The sequence below is a fragment of the Parasteatoda tepidariorum genome, chromosome 10 (assembly GCF_043381705.1).
Source record: "Parasteatoda tepidariorum isolate YZ-2023 chromosome 10, CAS_Ptep_4.0, whole genome shotgun sequence".
Lineage (NCBI taxonomy): Eukaryota > Metazoa > Arthropoda > Arachnida > Araneae > Theridiidae > Parasteatoda > Parasteatoda tepidariorum.
Genome location: NC_092213.1, coordinates 60092096 through 60111513, shown reverse-complemented (window position 1 = coordinate 60111513; position 19418 = coordinate 60092096). Strand labels below are relative to the sequence as shown.

Below are 19418 nucleotides of genomic sequence, written 5' to 3'. Positions count from 1 at the left end.
GAACTCAATCCAGAAGACAATGGAACTCCTGGATCAATTAGTGGGAGAAATTTGCCTTTTTTGAGAACTTTTTAATGGAACTAACCTGCATTTGCGTTACATGGAGAGGAAAACCCTAAAAACCTCTCACGGTTAGCCCGACGGAAAGAGACTCTAACACATGATCCGTCTACGACTGATGATATTTTACGTCAGCACTGTGGTAGGTGCAAACTGGATGCAGAATTCGTATCGACCAGCCATTGCTGAGATCGAACCCTGGTCACATCATTGATGGTCAAGCGCTTTATCCCCTGAGCCATCATGCCTCGGGCTAGGTGCTTTGCCATAGTTGGGTAATGATGATGCTCATTGCTTGAAATTCAAAATTTATTTTATTTTCTAGGCACAGGAAGACCAACACCGCCCAGAGTTACAATTGAACCTCATTTCCAAGAGGTAAAAGTTGGTGATCCAGTAGAGTTCCGCTGTGTTGCTGAAGGATTTCCTGAGCCACAACTTCGGTGGACTGGTGGTCGTAACAATCAGCTCAATCCTCAGGCTACTTTTGTGGGTGGCTTTTTCCGCATTCCATCTGCACGAAAGAGTGATGAAGCTGAATATTTCTGTTCTGCCACAAATGCTGCTGGATCCGAATCTATGAGAACTGTTTTACTAGTGAAAGGAGGTATAGTAGTTGTCATAATTTTTGGTGCCAAAGCTTTTTAAATTAAATAAAAGAATTACCAATAACAATTAATACAGTAACAAAAGAGATAACTAATATTACCAATGTCCAACAACAAACACTAATTATTACTTTTTCAAACTTTTTTTTTCAAACTATTTAATTTTGAGGTTGTGAAGGTTGTAATTTTTTAACAGAGTATAATGGAACATTGAGTGGTATTTATATGGTATCATGACATTACATGGTGGAATGACTTGTGACAAATACTAGTTCTATGTTTTAAATCTATGAAGACAAAAGTAGTGTCTTCTTTTTTAACTTTTTTGCTTAAATATTTAAAGACATTAAATTTTGTTAGTTGAATTTATACATAACTCTATATTTAATTTTTTTATTTAAAAATAATTCAAGTAGTTTGTTATTAATGTTTGCTATTGTAGAATAAATATCTCATTAATCTGTCAAATGTTTTTATTAATCTGATTTTTTTTTAAAAACAAGCAAATATTTTTAAATCATGATTTGTCTCATAAAATTCCAGATGATGTAGGAGGTGGGGAAGAACCACAACTGACTATAACACCATCTACTTATGAAGCTCAGAGACTGGAAACTGTGAAATTTCAATGCCGAGTTACTGCCTCTCCGACACCTTCCATCACATGGTCGTTCTCAGGAGGTCAGTTACCTGAAGACAGCAGTCAAATGGGTGGTGTCTTGACACTTCCCAGAGTCACAGAGACTCACCAGGGTGTGTACGTTTGCACGGCAAGCAATGTCCATGGAACAGCCCAGGCACAAGCTCGATTACTGATTGGATCCCGTATGTCTCTTTCTTCTTTTTTTTCTCTTTTTCATTATTTGTAAAAGTTTGTTACTTGGAATACATTTGCTACAAATAATTTTTTAAATGTATTTTCCATTTTTATTTTATTTCATCTTTCAGAAGCATTTAATGTTAATAGTAATTAAATAATTCATTGAATGATTTAGTTTTTACTAATTTTTTTAGTTGATAATGGAAATGTGTTTTTAAAGTTGCATAATTTTTAAAGCAGCTTTTTAAATAAGATTAAAATCAACAAAATTTAACTCAGAGTTTGGTAAATGAATTAAGTTAAAGATACATAAATCAAAAGAGCATGTAGCCTTTTCAATGCTATACTGAGGTAATGATTAAATTTATAAGCTTCCAACTGTTCTTGTTTGTGCTTTATGCTGCTTTCTGTAAAAAATAATAATCATTATCCCATAAATAGGGTATAATATTTTTGTTCATTTATATAATATTACATATGGGCGGGCTGTGGTAACCCATTGTTTAGAGAATCAGACTCCTGTCAGGAGTCGCTGGGATTGATCAACGACTCCGCTCAGACCCTCCGACCATTCTGTGGAATTGAAAATCCTTTGGTCGGACGCTAAGCAGTACCATAAGTACAAGGATCTAGAGGCAAATTTAGAAAGTGGCATCAGGACTGAGTGGTGGTGCCGTCTATTGATGGGATTCTGAGCTAAGACATACTTTCACCCTTGCATTGTTTTTCACATCAAAGGCGCATCTTCCTGATTTAATTCGTAAAAGAGTCAATGGTTGGCAAGCTTGATTTGCTTATCATTACATATTTATTTAACAATTATTTAATCATTGTTCCATCTGAAATTGTAATATATATATATTCAGGTCGTAGTCCTCCAACTGCTAGAGTTGAACCAGAAAGGCAAACTATAATGCAAGGTTCATCTGGTGAACTCAGATGTATTGTCAGTGGTATTCCTAAACCTACTGTTAATTGGAGCAAAGTTGGTGCTGATTTGTCCAATCGCCATAAGGTAAATTAACTTTTATATAAAATTGAACTTACCTAATAATAATTCTCACTATGAATATCAATGAATTTAAAATCCTAGAGTACTTTGAAAATGTTATTACACTTTCCTAAGCATGTATATTTGATTACTACATGTTCCCTTTCTTTTCCTGAATCATGTTGTTAGAAATGTAATTTCTTTGCTCTTTTGACAGCTTATTACTATTTTCTTCCTTTATACTATTATATTGATGCCAATTAATAAATATGTATTGTTTGAAAAATTCTAAACAAAAATTCAAATGTCAGACTGCCATTTACTCGTTGAAAGCTCAATATGATTATTGGCTTCATAAATCTATTTTGTAACTGTTTGCTTCAAGTTGCTGTTGTTAAGTGCCATTATTGATTCATCGAAAAAGAATTTGGCGTTGGTCTAAATCTGTAGATTTAGACCAACGCCAAATTCTTTTTTTTCTGTGTATAGCTATACTTTTTTTCTTGAATGAAATTGTTTAAAGTTTTTAAGAGCTTCTGCTTTATATTTTCGTTAAAAAAAATTATTGGTTTGTATGTTATTTAAAATTGCAAAAAAGTTTTAGAAAAAAAGGTTAAATAATCAATTAATCAAGTTAAATGATTATTCATCAGCATCAATTTATCTTTATACTACATATTTTAATTCCTAATGCAACTCTTTCTTTTTAATATTTTACATTTAATTGAAAATTTTTATTCTAAAGTAAATTTGTGCTATTTTCTAATCATTAAATTATTTTTCCTCTTTAGAATTATTCAATAAAAAGCCAAAAAAAATACTGAAGCATTTTCTTTATTTAATACTTATTTTGATTAATTTTAGATACAAGAAGATAATTTATACATCTCAGAAGTTACAGTAGAAGACAGGGGTTTATATGTTTGTCGAGCTGAGAATCGGGATGGATCTGCTCAAGCATCAGCTATAGTGGAAGTTGAAAGTGAGTTTGTGTCCTTCCATTTCTTTTATGAAAAATAATTTCTAAGAATAATAAGTCTAAAGATAGCATTGAGTTTCTCTTCATTCAGTCTCTTTCACCTTTCATTCAAAGTTGTTGTCTGAGAAAAAAAATTATTTAATACATTTCTTTGAAACCTTTCATATAATTTTCTTATGACATTTTTGCTTGAAATTCAAAAAAGATGCTTTAACTTATATCAATCTTATAGATACATTTTGAAATAATCATTAACAATAAATCATTTATATAAGGTTATGTACTTTTATCTTACTTTTTTCTTAAATTTGTCAATGAGTGTTGAAATTTATTTGTGATATCTTTTAAACTTTATGATATCATTTCTGATTCTTCACATTTTCTGAAAGTGTTCTTAGGACCAGGAAGATAAGTTTTGAAGTAATGTTTCTTTGGCTTTTTAATTAAGATGCTACTCTCTAAATTAACTGATCAGTTTCAAGATACTTTTGATTAGTTGAGATAGAAATTTTTTTCATGGATCATAATCATATATTTAAAAATAATTTTCTAACCTTGAAATCAGTTCAGGTGTAAATTTATTTACTTGATTGAGATTTTTCTATACTGCCACAAAGCTTTTTCTTTCAAACGGACATTATCTCCTTTAATTAAACTTTACTTTACAGACTTGTTTATGCAATCAAATTTAACTATACTTGGTAATAGTGTCATTATTTAATTAAATTAAAAGAACATATTAGGAATGACCAAATTCATTTTGAAACTCAAGTTGGCATTGGTAGACTTCATGTTTCATGTGAAACTTAATATTTTCTTAATAAATCCTGCATTGAAACCTTTAAAAATTACATTACTCATATGTAGGATAAAGCATGCAATATTGGAAGTTCATTCTTGAATATGCATTAATATATTTAATATGATTTGTAATATTCTTTTCAGGACGAGAAGTGCCATCTATAGAACTTTATCCTGAAGCTACTCAAACAATAATTCGGGGTGGCAGTTGTCTCTTCCAATGTAGAGTAACAGCAGGGATACCTACTCCAACTGTAGAATGGGTCAGAGCTGATGGTAGTCCTTTCACTAGCAGCACAGAGATTCTGAATGGTGGGGTTATTAGGTATGTTCACATTTTAATTAATTTTAAAAGTGGGAGGGATTTTTATCTTGACAAGAAGGCAATAATCTTCTCCTCTTTCCTGTCTTAAATGTGTAGGCAAGGGAACTTCTGATTCAAGTTTATTTCATTTCCCAGGAGGATAAGCTTATTTCTAAGCTTTTTTATGAAAATGAAAATAACCACAAGTCATGTAGAATTATTTTCATTACTTCAACAGCAGAAAAGGCTTTTATCTGTCCACCACTATGAATAATTTCTGTCATTACTGTAATTTGTGCAGATAAAATTTTTCCTTTTAAATTTGAAGATGAAATGAAACAAAACAAGTCATCACCTCACATGAAACTGAGAAGATTACAACAACAGGAAAACCGAAAAGCGTCAACAGGAAATAACATAGTACTAAATATCACCATGGGAATACCACAACAGGAAAAGCCGAGAAGATTATAACAAGAAAAAACATTCTAAAAATCAAAAAGGAAAAACACTAAATTAGAAATTAAGCTAGAGGTACTGGCATGCATGTACATATATATACAGTGTAACCCCGGTTTTACATTGTCCATTTTGTATGTTATCATTTTCTGCTGTTTCGTGAAAATTGCCCGCACTGATACTATTAAATTTTATCGGATTTAATGGTATCTTTTTAACGAAAATCCCGCTTTATAAATTTTTCTAGCAAATTGAACATATATACATTTTTCTAGCAAATTGGTTTGAAGTAAGTATGGGAACTTAAATTGTAGAATATGTGGGGTGAATTTTTTCCAGTAAACTTCAACCTTTGTGTCTTGGAGTTATCCAATCTTTCAAAGAACGTCACACTAAACAACTGGCCGGATAATCATTTCTTTTTCTTGATTCCGATGACTTGTAAAATGCTTCAAAAACAAAAATTAAAGCTCTCAAATTGATTTCTACAGTGTCAACTAAACCTCTGAAACATGTGTTAGTGTAAGCCATAAAACCAATTTGCAAACAATAGTAAGTATTGAGAGGGATATTATTAAAATCGCATCTAGAAAAAAAGACACGTAGAAGCAAAAATCTCGTAAGGGTAAATTTTTGAAAAAGATACTTTTTTTTACCCTGATTTCATGTCTTCGTGCGTTTTTTAACGCTAGTCAGATGGAAAACGTAAAATTTGGTTCCACTGTACGTATGTATCTATGTATATATATATATGTATATATATACATACCCTCCAACTGCTACGGAATTTCCGTAGTTTCAGAAATCTTCTTTTCAGACGGTAGCAAAATTAATGTCTTAATATTTAAAAAAAATTAATTTTAGCGTAACTTGTCCACTATTACTTATAAAAGTGCAGGCCATATGGCTAGATTNGGTTCAAAATGATTTTTTTTAAATATCAACCAATTTTAATGAAAATTTCATAGATTGTGAATAAAGCATTTAGAAAGATATTCCCAAAATTTGAAGCAAAAATATTAATTTGTTGAAAAGTTATAATTTTTTTAATAATTTATCCGCAAGTTAAATTACTAAATGTTCCAATATTTCAAAATGTTTCCTGCGCATGAGTTTTTATCGTAGCTGTATGAAACTCATTTATATTACAGTTTGAATAAGTATAAATAAAATTGGATATGTTTGAACAACTTAGCACTTAATTTTAAACAAATAAAAAATCAAAATATCATAGTCTTTATATAATTTTTAAAAATTGAAATTTAAATAACAATTTAAAGTAATTTAAAAAATATTCAGTGAGTATTCAGCTTTTATTTATATCACATTGGTTACGGAACATTAGACCAATCATATATATGAGAAAAAAATAAAGATTTATTCAAAACTCATGCGCAAGGAACTTTTCGAAGTTTGAATATTATCGTAAAAAACAACATTGAGAAAAAACAGTTTAACTATAAAAACAGACAGTTTACATAACCTTGTTTACAAATCTTGAAATGCTTATAACTTTGCAAAAAATGAATGAAATTGAAAAATTTTTCTTTTAAATTGTAGCTAGATATAAGTATTATTTTTTGAAACAAAAATTGAAAAAAGTATAATTTGGTCGATTTTTGGGTTTTCCATCGTGAAGTGTCCCCTTAAGATAAAAATTATCCTTTTTAATAGATTTATTATAAGGAGTAACTTTATATAATTAAGAAATTACCAAAAAATTAAGAATTAATTAGTTTTATTAACTGTGCAAAAGCTGCAAGTGTAATATACATAGAATCCATATAATAAGATAGAAATACAAAGAAAACAAGAAAAAAAATTTGAAGTTTTTTTTTTTTAAAAATGAGAAAAATTATTAAAAATAATTACAAGTTTTTAAAAATGTAAATAAATTAAAAGGCTGCAAGAACAAAATAATGAAAAAAGAATCTCCTGATCAGCTCACACATCTGCAAATTAGAATGCTATCTGATATTGTATTGATATATTTTGCTTTGGCCATATTAATACAATATTAGAAAACACTTTATTTTGTAGATATAATCATGTGAGCTGACAAAGAGATTATATCTTTTTGTATTCTGGCCTTTTATTTATTTCTCTTTTAATTTTTAAAAATTCCTAAATATTTTTTCTTTTTAAAAAAATGTTTTCCTTTTTATTTCTTTCCTCATTGTATTTGTTTTATCTTATGGTCTATACAAATATATATATGCATAATCTTTACTTATTATTATGTAGGTTTAACAAAGTAACTGGAGATGAAGAAGGTACATACATTTGCACTGCTGAAAACTCAGGAGGAAGAACAACTGCACAGGCTGTTCTTCAAATTCAAGGTATGTTTTGTATGAAGAAAGCAAATAATTCTGTCTAAAACAAAGCATTATTTTTAAAAAAATCTGAGACTTCTTTCCCCTCTGCGTTGTAAAAGTGGTTTATATTTAAGTCAATGTAGGTCCCACAATCCATTGATGCCCAAATTATCTTTCTTTGTTTTTCCTCCCTTTTGTTTTTTCATCAGAGAGAATTTCTAGAGCCATTTAAATTTATTTATTCGTTTCTGTATAATATATTGGGAGGCCTTTACTTAAACCTAGAATTTGGCAAAGGTTGCTGCACCTGGCTCTTATGCCATTACACTCTACATTCAATCAGTGTATAGCATTACATTATTCTTTATCAAAGATTTGTTTGTACTTTTACGAAAGACTTGGTAAAAAATATTAGATTATGTATGTCTTTTTGTAAAACAATTTCAAAAGACAGAAATTTATCAAAAAAGTTATTATTTTTACAAATTATTTTGAATACTTAAATGTAATGAATATATTTTTACTTTTAACTACCTTTCCCAGTTTAAAACTTCTTCCTCCAGAAAATTTTGAACCTTGAAGAGAATTTTTCTATTAAAATATTTAATTTTTATGATACTTTAAGATACTGCATGTAAACGAAGAAATTTTGTCATCAATCGTTTATAAGTCTATGTTATAAACATCATCGATTTTCAAGGAAAATTAAGTTTTGTTTAATCAAGATCCTTGTTCCTTAGAGTTTAAAAACTATATTATTTCATTACGTGAAGAATGAAATTGGTTTATTTATTGACTAGTTATTTCTCATGCTGACTTACATCATTTTGAAAGTTAAGGATGCTTAGTTAAACACTTTTATATTTCCATCATTCTATTAGGAAAATTCAAAATTCATAATTATTATAAAATCTAGTAAATCAGAATAGATTTCCATAAATGGAATGAAATATTTTTCTATTATGTACATTAAAAAAATTTTGGCTATCAGTTTTTGTCAAATAACAGGATTATGATCTATGAATTGGTTCAAACCCTGCTGACCAAAGACTCCCCATGTAGTAAATAGTGACTGATGCACCTTAAATCTGTCGAGTCACAAAGTCCTCCATGTTCCCATTACAAATCAATACATCTGGGGGTAATGGATTGGAGAGATCGATCATTCTCTGATTCAGGTCAAAATTACGATCTGTGGATGGATGTATGAATGGGTCCACCTATAAACGGGTATGACGTATGGTGTGGCAAAAGTCGAATTCTTAGCCATAGATGGCGCCACTGGAAAACAAGAACAATCGCACCCCTCTACCTTAACAGGCATATGAGAGAGAGAGAGACGATCTATGAATTTTAGATTTATATGATTAGCAACATAATAAACATTATTTTGCGTGAGTTGAATTTTTATGTAGTTGAAATGTGAAATTTAAAATCTCTTAAAGTTTATTTTATCGGCCAACCATTGACTCATCAAAAAAAAAAATTATAAATTATTATTTTTTTTTTTAAATTTTAATATAGGTGCACCAACTGTCAAAATTACTCAAGCTAACCCATACCGTGTAAGACCTGGAGAAACTGTTAGGTTTGAATGCTTATCAGAAGGTGATCCCAGACCAAATGTGTCTTGGAGAAAGTTGAGGCATCCTCTTGTTTCTTATGCTGCTGCAGAAGAATCTGAAGACGGTAAGGCTATCTTGGAAATACGAAGAGTCTCCCAAAGTGATTCTGGAGTTTATATTTGTTCTGCTCGCAACACAGCTGGCATTACAGAAGAACGCATCCAGCTAATTGGTTAGTTTAAAATTTCATCTATTGTTTGTGTTTTGTCTTGTTACTTCAGTCTCTATATCATATAAGATCCAATAAATAAAATTAAAATTATGTGTAGTTAAATATTTTTATTTCCTCGTTTTTCATTGATAAACCAAGATATTTCATATAAAAGTTTATTCCTATAATACATTAAGTCAAATTATAAATTATTATATAATATTAAGTCATATTAAGAAAATTATAACACATTATCAGGAAGGAGATTTTCCCGCGTTTTAGCGGATTTCCGCTTTTGTCTCTCGAATTTCAGCCTTTTTATCAAAAACTCCGATTATCAAAAACTCTGATTGTCTAAAAGTTTCTTTTTTTACAAATATTCCGGTTTTTCTGGAAATTCAGTCGTTGAAATAGAATAATTATTTCCGAATTTCAAAGAGAAACAGAAAATTCAAACTACATAGCTGCCAATCCTTCCTCATTTCTATTTATTTTAGCTATTCCCTCCGCTTTTACGCACAGAAAATAAGATTTTTCGTATTGCCTCCCCCGCCCGCCAGATAGCTAGTACTTTCGTAATTCAGACGTCGCTGCTTACTGTTTGCTGGCTCAAAAGCAAACGAATTGATAAATATGATTTTAAAATAACGGTATTATTACCAAACATCGATTTTTGTATTTACCTGATTTAAAAGTTACGCTTTGCTATTTTTATTTACTCAATTTAAAAATTATGCATCGTGATTCGTATTTACGCGATCTGAAAATTACGCATTATGATTTTTTGTATTTTTGAAATTCAATGTCGAGTTTTATATTCGCAAGATTTAAAAGCCACATATCAGGATTCATATCTATACAATTTTAAAATTTATCATCGAGATTTATATTCACTTGGTTTAAAAATCACACTTTTTTTGTCAAATTTTTAGATATCATGGCTTCTACATAGTATATATATATATTCATTCTTGGATTTCCTCTTTTTTTACTTTCTGACTACTCTCATCCCTGATTTAATGCATTTTTTTTTTATAAATTTGAATAGTTTTGCTTGATTAATGTAGGATTGAATGAAAAATATCTGTTTTAATTTCATGTCTAACCTATCAATCTTAATTAATTATTTTTGGTGTCTTAAATCAAATATTATATTTTTCATTTATATTCATTCATTTGAACTTCTTCAGTTATTATCTTTCAACTAACTTTAGTATTAGTTTGCGATTAATTTAGTTATCATCATGATGAAGTTTGTATTTTATTATTTTTTATTAGTTGAAGAAACAGATTCAGTTGTACCAGAAGTAATGGTTGAGGATAGAGTTACTACTGCAACTGTAAACAGCAGTGTGGAACTCCGTTGTTTTGTTAGAGGTAAACTTTTTATGAAATAAACCTTTCTTAAAATATTTAGTATCGAAGTGTAAAAGGCATTATTTTCAACACAAGTTATTTGTAGAATGTCTAATACAATTAATATTTTACCAGGCACTGACAGGGATGTCTATTTGAAATGGACCAGAACAGATGGTGGACAAATGCCTGTTAATCATAGATTGCAGGATGGAATATTAATCATATCCAATGTCCAACCTGATGATGCTGGCGAATATTCATGTCTTGGCATAGTTGAAGGAGACATAATTCTTTTCACGGCCAGAGCTCGTCTAGCAGTTGTTGGTAGGTTATTAAAATTTCCTTTAATTTGTAATGTTGTTTGCATATTGTTAGAATATCATAAAGTTTGTTTAAATTTTTTAAATATATTTATATTTTATTTATTGCTACATAAGGTGTTTGGGCTAGAGGTAAGAAGTTCTATATTTTCTTTTGTATTCGTTGCTGTCTAAAAATATGATAAATTACATAATATTTAGAGCCATATTTATTTCAAAGGTAATATTGTCTAAATAATTTGAATAATTCACCATTCTAGAATGATTTGATTTGTTTCTAGGTTTCATTTTGCATTCTTTTAAATGTAATACCTAATTTAAATTATTTATTAATACATGGCTTTTAGAAATATTGCATTTTGTGATTTGTAACCCTGTATTTTTAGAGTATTTGTAATTTTTCAAAAAATATCGTATATTAAATAGTTTTAAAAAGATTTGTAGAATTAGTTTTGATTTATTAGCATTAATTTTATTGTGAAGCTCTTACTGAAGTTCTATAATCTCAATTACAGCTCCTCCTAGAATAATATTAAATCCACCTCGACAAACAGCAAGACCAGGTGATGTTGTTCGCATACAGTGCTCTGCTATCGGGGATCAACCCATATCCATTGACTGGAGTCGCATAGGAGGCAATTTAGCACCTAGCATGGTGCAAGGTGGAGGAGTGTTGACATTCCAAGGCATTACAGCTAATGACGCGGGAAGATATCTATGTACGGCAGTGAACGCAGCTGGAAAAGCTGAAGGAGTAGCGGAAGTTATTGTTAATGGTAAGAGCCAATCATTTTTCTATTATTTAGATTTTCATTTAATAGTTGTTTCAAACAAGTAAAATTGCTCATTATTGTTTATTAAACAGTTTAAGGAGTATGTGGGTAATTTCTGCATAATGTATGTCAATTGACTAAGTCAGTGGATCTCAAAAGGTGATCTATGGGAAAGTAACTGGGGTTTCAACAGTTTAAGACCTTTTTTAGGGGAGGTAAGGGACATCGAAAGAATTCAGATTTGTAGAGTAACCTATGGTTGAAAACGCTTTTGATCACCGTTATTTCGTGTTGTTGACGAAACGGGTTGGGCGGGGTGGACCGGTTTCCTGGCCACTACGCTCTCCTGATTTAAGCAGTATGGATTTCTTTCCTTGGAGTGCACTGAAAACTGCTGTGTACGCAACGGCTGTGGATTGTGAAATGAATCCATTTGTAAGTATCGTCTGTACTGCTGCGGGTATCCAACAAAATCCAGGCATATTTGAGTGAGTCCGCCAATCCATGGCCTGATTGTGTAACACATGCATCACTAGCAATGATGGAAACTTTGAATTTTATTTTTGACGTTTTCACATATCCTCTTTCACAGCACATGCAATATCTTTGACCAATAAATATTTCAGTTGATCTCCATCTTGTGTCTCCTTGTTTCTTGTACCTGTCATACTGCTTTTTCATGAAGTTTCCAACTGTAGGTTGCTATGCAATTCTGAATCCTTGTGATGCCCCCTACCTCCCTTTAAAGTTTGTTCCACTTTTTCTGAGCAAAGTATATGTTTCTTATCATGTTTTCTTGCTTTAGAAATTAAGAACAAAATATTAGCAGAACTCTTGAAATTTTTGTGATGATTAAATCCTTTGAATATTGCAGAAGAATCACCCCTTGATTATGTGAGGAAAGAAGAAACTGCATTTGTTGGATCTAATGCACAGTTGAAATGTGCAGTTTCTGGATCTCCTGCACCACAGTTGGAATGGAGTAAAGATGGAGGACCTTTACCAGAAAATGCAAGAGTTATCAATAATGAACTGTGGTATGTATCATTATTAACTTTATATTTCAGTTAGAAACTTGTAAAAAGAAGCTTCAAAGTTTTATAACGTAAATTATGATAATCACTTTTTTAATCAGTTTTAAAAAGTCTTTTTTTTTGTTTTATTTAAATTTAAGTCAATTAATAAGAATATATGAAATAAAATCTTTAAAATGAATTTGTAAACAGTGTCATCAATAGTATTGTTATTTTGATCCTTTATTAAACTAAATCATGCATCAAATGAACTTTGAAGCCCCCTTAAATTTTATATAATTCCTTTATTTTAATTGCTGGCAGCTGTAGTTGGTTAAAAAAATCACAATAAAAATATGTATTTGAATATAAAATATCTCTTTTTTACTAAAAATAATAAATTTCCAATTTCTCTTTAACTTCAAAAAAAGTTCTTTTACAAAATTTTGCGTGCATATTACATATTAATATAATAATCTACCTTTTATTAATTTTTTTATGTGTTTTAGTAGTTAACTATTTTTGACCTTCTAAAAAAAATTTTTTTTTTTTTTTGTATATTTATTCTAAAATTGTTCTTGTACTTTAATTCCTAAAGGTTGAGAGATCTTCGAATGGAAAATGCTGGTCGATATATTTGTACTGCCACTAACAGTGCTGGACGTACAAGAGATTATGTTATTCTCAATGTCAGAGGTTAATATCTTCCTATTATTATGTCAACTATGATTTTTTAACTCTTGTTTTAATTTATGTCTTCGAATATTTTACAAATGTCAAAATAGATTAATAAATTTTATTAGTCTTTCATTCAAAATTAATAAAAAAAATAACTACTTAAAGTAATCATACTGAATAGATACACACCAGCCTACTATGGCCAAGAACCTAGTCTCATTTTTAAAGGTTTTATCCTATAACAGACATGACAGAAATACCACATAATTGTTACCCAGTGAGACAACATAGACAGCATCTGAGATGGTATCCCTTCTTCTCAATTTTTCCGCACCACAACCAGCTTGAGAACTTTCAGCCCTTAAAGATTTAATGTGAACTTTGCTGTGTTTGCATGCTGGTTTTGTCGTCTACCAGGATCGAATGCACTTCTCCCTGTTTACCACCAGTTGAATGAGTTATGCTTTTACCATTGTGCTACAGCCGTGTTAAATGAGTCATGCTTTTACTGATGTGCTACAGGAAAAAGATTAGACATTTTACAGAGGCTCAGCAGTTTTAAGAATTTTTTCTTCGTTATACGTGAAATTTAGAGAATTAGTGTGACTGTGTACTGTGTTAATTAAATGCATTATTGCAATTGAATTCTAATTCAAGTTTTATTTGAAAAAAATAATTTTAATTGTTTCAAACATCTCAATTTTATTTAAAGCTGTACCTACCTTGGAAGTGAAGATTGAAGCTAACAAAGACATTGTAAATATGGGTGATACTCTTGACCTCCGATGCAAAGTAACAGGAGATACTTCTGCTCGAATTTCGTGGTACAAAGTTGCTCAAGAAGGACCCCTTCCAGAAAATGTCAGAATTCGTGGGCCTATTCTGGTTATCAATGGAGTGATGCCAGAAAATGGTGGGGTTTATCGATGCAGTGTTGAGAGTTACGTTGGAACATTCAACGATGATTATGTTCTTGCTATGCAAGGTAAGTGAAAAAGTAACTATTTTATTGATTATGGTACATATTTGTTATGTATGCAGTTGTGTTATTGTCTAGAATGAAGATGAGTTCTCAAGCTTTGGAAAATTTAATGCTTAACAATATTTTTTGACATTATAATATAGAAAATTTATTGTGTGAAATGCATTATATGGTAGTAAAGTGATGACTGATTGATAATAACAACTGCAAGTAAATGTTTTCTATAGTATAAATTTATTAGTTAGTTTTATGCTGTTGTTGTAAAAAAAAATTGTAAATATATGTGTTGCTTCTTAAAAATAACTTGGGAAAAAGAAATATTTATTATAAGTTTATTTTTTTAAAGCCCTTTATGTTTAAAAAAATCCCCCAATACATTTTTGGCTAAAAATATGTAATCCTAACAGAAATTTTTCTTAAAATTGGAGTGAATGCAATCTATTATAAGAAATAAAAAAGTTTTTTTTTTAAAAATTAATTGGCTTACATAAGAATGAGTTAATAAATAAATAATTTCATAAAATAATATTATTATAAAACAATGATAAGCTGCAAAAAAGCAACAAAACTGCTTCAAATATTAAAAAAAAATGTAAAATCTGTTATTTTTTCTAAATATTTTATATGAAATTTTTTTGCATGCCCTTTTGGGATTTTATGTTCAATACAAATTCATAAGAAAAAGTAAACCCATAAAGAAAAGAAAATTGCATTTAGTTTTGTACTAAAAATGTAGTTTGTTGTATTTTTACTGTTGAAATAAATGTCCAAACTAAGTAGAAAAGTTATTTGGTTCTTATTGTTTTATAATTAAGTCTTATAATGCTTTCAAGTGAAGTTTTATATTATTCTTCTATATTACTTTACAATCCCATGTTTCATTATTATCCATTGTAGAAAATGTAAAATTGTATTCTTTATACTTTCATGCATTTCCTTAACATGGAAATATTAATGTAAGTATTTTTAGTACCAATAAGTTTAAACTATGCTAATTTAGTACTTAAACTTATGATCTTATCTATGTTTTAGTTCCACCCACTCTTACTCCTGATTTAGTTGAGACTCGTACTGCACCGTTCGGCTCAACGGTTGTAATGGACTGTAAAACAACTCTGGACCCTCCAGTTGCTTACACATGGTACAAACAAGGTGGTATTTTGCCTTCTGATGCAACTGTTAATGAAGGTCAATTAACAATTGCTGATGTCAAAGGTGAAGATGCAGGAACATATATTTGTACAGCTAGAAGTCATGTAGGAACTATTGATATCCCTAAAATTTTGATTGTCACAGGTAAGATTTTAAATTTAAAATACAAATTTTGATGTACTGTTTTTATGCTAGTACAACTTTGCACTACTAGATATAATGCATACATAACTTGAAAGGGCATGTTTTCCTATTCTAATTATGCTGTCAAAAATTCATTAACTGTCATTGTTTTTTTAAAACAATGGATATCTTACAACTGATGATTATTTGTGCATTCCTACACTATAACGAAGTTTCAATTTCAAGAAATAGATATCAACCATAGATAGATAAAAATTATAACATTTAATGTGGTATTGATGTTTTAAGGAATCTCTATGGAATTTAATATCCAATATCCTTTATAGTTTATTTTTGTATAAGTTATTTTTTGGTTATTTATTAAAAATTATAATTTAAAATAATAGAAAAGTTTTTGCGTTGTGACTTTACATTTCTCTTTGCTGTAAACAAATGTTATAATTCAAGCAAATAAAAAATAAATGCATTAATATGCATAAAAATGTTGTAGGATAAATTTTTTATTGAAAGCAATTTGTCCTACTATACATTGACACGCATTATTTTTTATTTTTAGTATTTTTAAGATTATTTTTAGCTACATAGATCAAATATACAGCTTCTTTGTATTATAAATAAGTATTTAATAAATGTAAATATCCGAGTTCATAGCATACAAATTTATTATGGAGAAATTTTTATCAAGTGCGTTTTAATAGATAATAACCACAATCAACGAGTCAATATGTGCTTAGCTTTTAATTGTGTAAATTTCGGGCTCAATATTATCGTCAAACTTGGAAGAATTTCAATGGGTTCCATAGAATTTTAAATTCCTCTAGTAACCTCTTGACCTCTTAACAAAATAAAAAAAATTATGTATTATCTATTTGTGATGGCAAATATACCATTTGAGGAGAGCCATGTCTATTTTTTAATACAGTTTTGAGTGCTATACAGTTTTCATGCTTAAAAAATATTTTATTAGTTTGACAATCGAAACCGAAACCAACATACTCTTATGACTATCTTCATGCTAATATCGAAAACGTGTGTAGCAGTACCATAGATAAAGAGTACTAAACATCACCTCTAGCCCATTTCAATCACTAATACTAAATTTTAACAATTAAATAATCCTCAATAAACAGAGAAAAATAATGATTTATCGATCTCTTCCAATTGTGCCAATAATGAAAAATGCCAATCATACTGTTTTTGATATTTTAGCAATTTTATTGTTTAAAAAAAAATTGTAAAATCAAGATAAAGTGAATGTTTTTTAACCAAATTTAAAATCATTTTAAGAAGTAAATGTGAATGTTTATTTTAAATGAAATGTTCTTTCTATTTATAGGAGTGGTTCCTTACTTCTCACAGACTCCATTGTCTTACATGAAGATGCCTACATTAGCAGATGCTTATTTAGTCTTTGAAATAGAATTGGCTTTCAAACCAGAAAGCATGAATGGTATGGTACTTTTTATAAAAATTATCATTGTTATGATACTTTTATTTATTAGGCGCTATTATTGTAAAATTATTTTCTTGTTCTCTCTTTAAACTTTTGGGTGTAAACTTTGGGTCTCATTTTGATTAAAATCCATATTTTGTTTTAGTATTAGCAGTGTTCTTTTTACCTCGAATATTTTTAAAAAGATTTTTTATGCCTATAATTTTTAGGAAATAGTATCAGTATAGATTATACTGAGTTCCAGGATTCAACTATAGTTTATATTTGAGCCGCGATGGCTCTGGGAATAGAGCGTTTTCACCTCCCATTGAGATGACCTAGATTCAAATGCCTGCATTTGCTGGTTGATACGAATTCTGCTCCTGGCTCGCACGGACCACAGTGCTGACGTAAAATATCCTCAGTGGATCATAGGTTAGAATCCCCTTGTCACCAGGTTAATCGTGGAAGGTTCTCGTGATTTTCCTCTCCGTGTAATGCAAATGCAGATTAGTTCCATCAAAAGTCCTTCTTGAAGGCTGGTTTGTCCTAATGCTTGGTCCAGGAGTTACCTTGTCTTTTGGATTGGGCTTAAACTTATAAGGTTATGGAGTTGAACACTAATAGTGGTAAAAATAAACTTTTGGATAGACGCACCAATGAGCTGTTTTTTTTCCTGCTGACTGATTTGTTTTCTCAGAGGATAGATAAATAAAAAACAAGACAAATATGAAGTCGTGATAATTTACTAAAGAAAAGGAATCACTTGAGTGGCAGCTAACCATGGAGCTTTTCCTGATTTTAACTCTCCATGTAACGTAAATGTGCTTCCAAAATGTACTCTATAAAGGCTAATTCGACCCAATGATTGATCCAGTAGTTACCTTGTTAGGTTGAGTTTTCAATATTACTAAGTTACAAAATTAAACATTGGTAGCCATAAACTCAAAAATAGGTTTTCTGTTCGATTCTGTTTATAAAATAAATAAATAAAAAAGGAAAGATTATTCTAAAAACATTCAAATGACCCCATAATGTTCTTAACCAGTAGTTTCCAACTGGCGGCCCGGGGGCCGCATCCGGCCCGAGAAGCCTTTTTTTGTGGCCCGCGAACTGAAATATATTTTGTAATTTTTTTGCGAACAATTTTTGAAAAATATCTATGTGGGTTTATAATACTTTTCTCGTTAATAAAAACTTACTTTATTCGTATCTGTGAAATTTATCATACCAACGGTGCAAAAGAAAAATTTTTCTCAGGTTTTGCATTCAAGAAAATGTTTATTCAAATGCAAAAATAATCGTGCATGTTGATCTTTTTTATTTACTTTTTTTTATTGTGAATATAATTTAGTATGTGTGTATCAGAAATTTTCTTGAAGAAATTCTCCGATTTAACTTTTTGAAACCACTCATTTTGGACGAAAATATTTACACACACACTCATTTGTAAATTTTAAATTTAAAATGTAAATATCTATTCTTTGGTGGTTGCAGCGGACAAACCTCAATTTTGTCATTGAACATTTTGTGTGCTACTATGTAAGTTTTAATACTAACCTTTTTAAAGTCTTATATCTTAACAATTAGATATTTGTCGCACATTAATTGTTTAATGCATGGGTGGGCATTAAAGCTATTGTAGCCCGAATTTTTTAATTTGCAATTAAATATTTTTAAAAATCTACTTCTTATTTTAATTTGTAATTCAATACTTTTGTTTTGTACAACTTGGTAAAAATCTGACAGTAATATTTAATGTTCCTTCAAACATAAAAGAGTCCTACATAAAATTTTGATAAAGTTGGGGCCCGCCATTTGATTTGTGTTTTTAATTGCGGCCCCTGGCCTCATGTAAGTTGGAAACCCCTGTTCTTAACCATGACTATGAAATAAATTTGTTAATTTCATTATCTATATGTGCTGCTTTACAGTTCTAGCATATTTATGCAATGAGACATTTGTATCAAAAAAATTATACTCAACTGGTTTGAAATTTACTTTTCTGATCTGTATTTTCACTCACTTATCTATTTCACTGTGACTAACTCTAATCTGCTACAATAAGTAACCACTATTGCACATTATTACCAATTACTTTTTATTGAAAAAAATTATTTACTTTTATCAATAATGTTTGTCTTTTTTTCCAAAAAAATTTTTTTTTAACATTTTAGCTATAAAATGTGTGACAAATATTTGGTTAAATTGTTTATAACATATAAAAATTTATTAATTTATGTTTTTCAGGTCTCTTATTCTATAATGGTCAAAAACAACAAGGTGATTTTATTGCTTTGGTTCTGAACAATGGATATGTTGAATTCCGATTTGAATTGGGTTCAGGTCTAGCTACTATACGAAGTACTGAACCAGTTGCAATGGGAAAATGGCACGTTGTACACATTGCCAGAGACAGGAAGAAAGGTAAAATAAAGTCTAGTGTTTT

General features: G+C 29.8%; 1 protein-coding gene across 1 annotated transcript in view; it reads left to right on the top strand.

Annotated features, from left to right (window-relative positions):
• The window catches only part of LOC107443077 (terribly reduced optic lobes), a 279864-nt gene that overhangs the window by 246368 nt on the left and 14078 nt on the right, over positions 1–19418 (top strand). Inside the window, exons 71-87 of the mRNA XM_071186443.1 lie at positions 386–667; positions 1212–1493; positions 2355–2503; positions 3344–3461; positions 4404–4584; positions 7267–7364; positions 8865–9137; positions 10395–10493; positions 10608–10799; positions 10913–10927; positions 11311–11571; positions 12443–12605; positions 13180–13277; positions 13972–14244; positions 15274–15537; positions 16874–16987; positions 19220–19396. Coding sequence (XP_071042544.1) covers positions 386–667; positions 1212–1493; positions 2355–2503; positions 3344–3461; positions 4404–4584; positions 7267–7364; positions 8865–9137; positions 10395–10493; positions 10608–10799; positions 10913–10927; positions 11311–11571; positions 12443–12605; positions 13180–13277; positions 13972–14244; positions 15274–15537; positions 16874–16987; positions 19220–19396 — 3039 coding nt within the window. The remainder of the gene's footprint in view (positions 1–385; positions 668–1211; positions 1494–2354; positions 2504–3343; positions 3462–4403; positions 4585–7266; positions 7365–8864; positions 9138–10394; positions 10494–10607; positions 10800–10912; positions 10928–11310; positions 11572–12442; positions 12606–13179; positions 13278–13971; positions 14245–15273; positions 15538–16873; positions 16988–19219; positions 19397–19418) is intronic.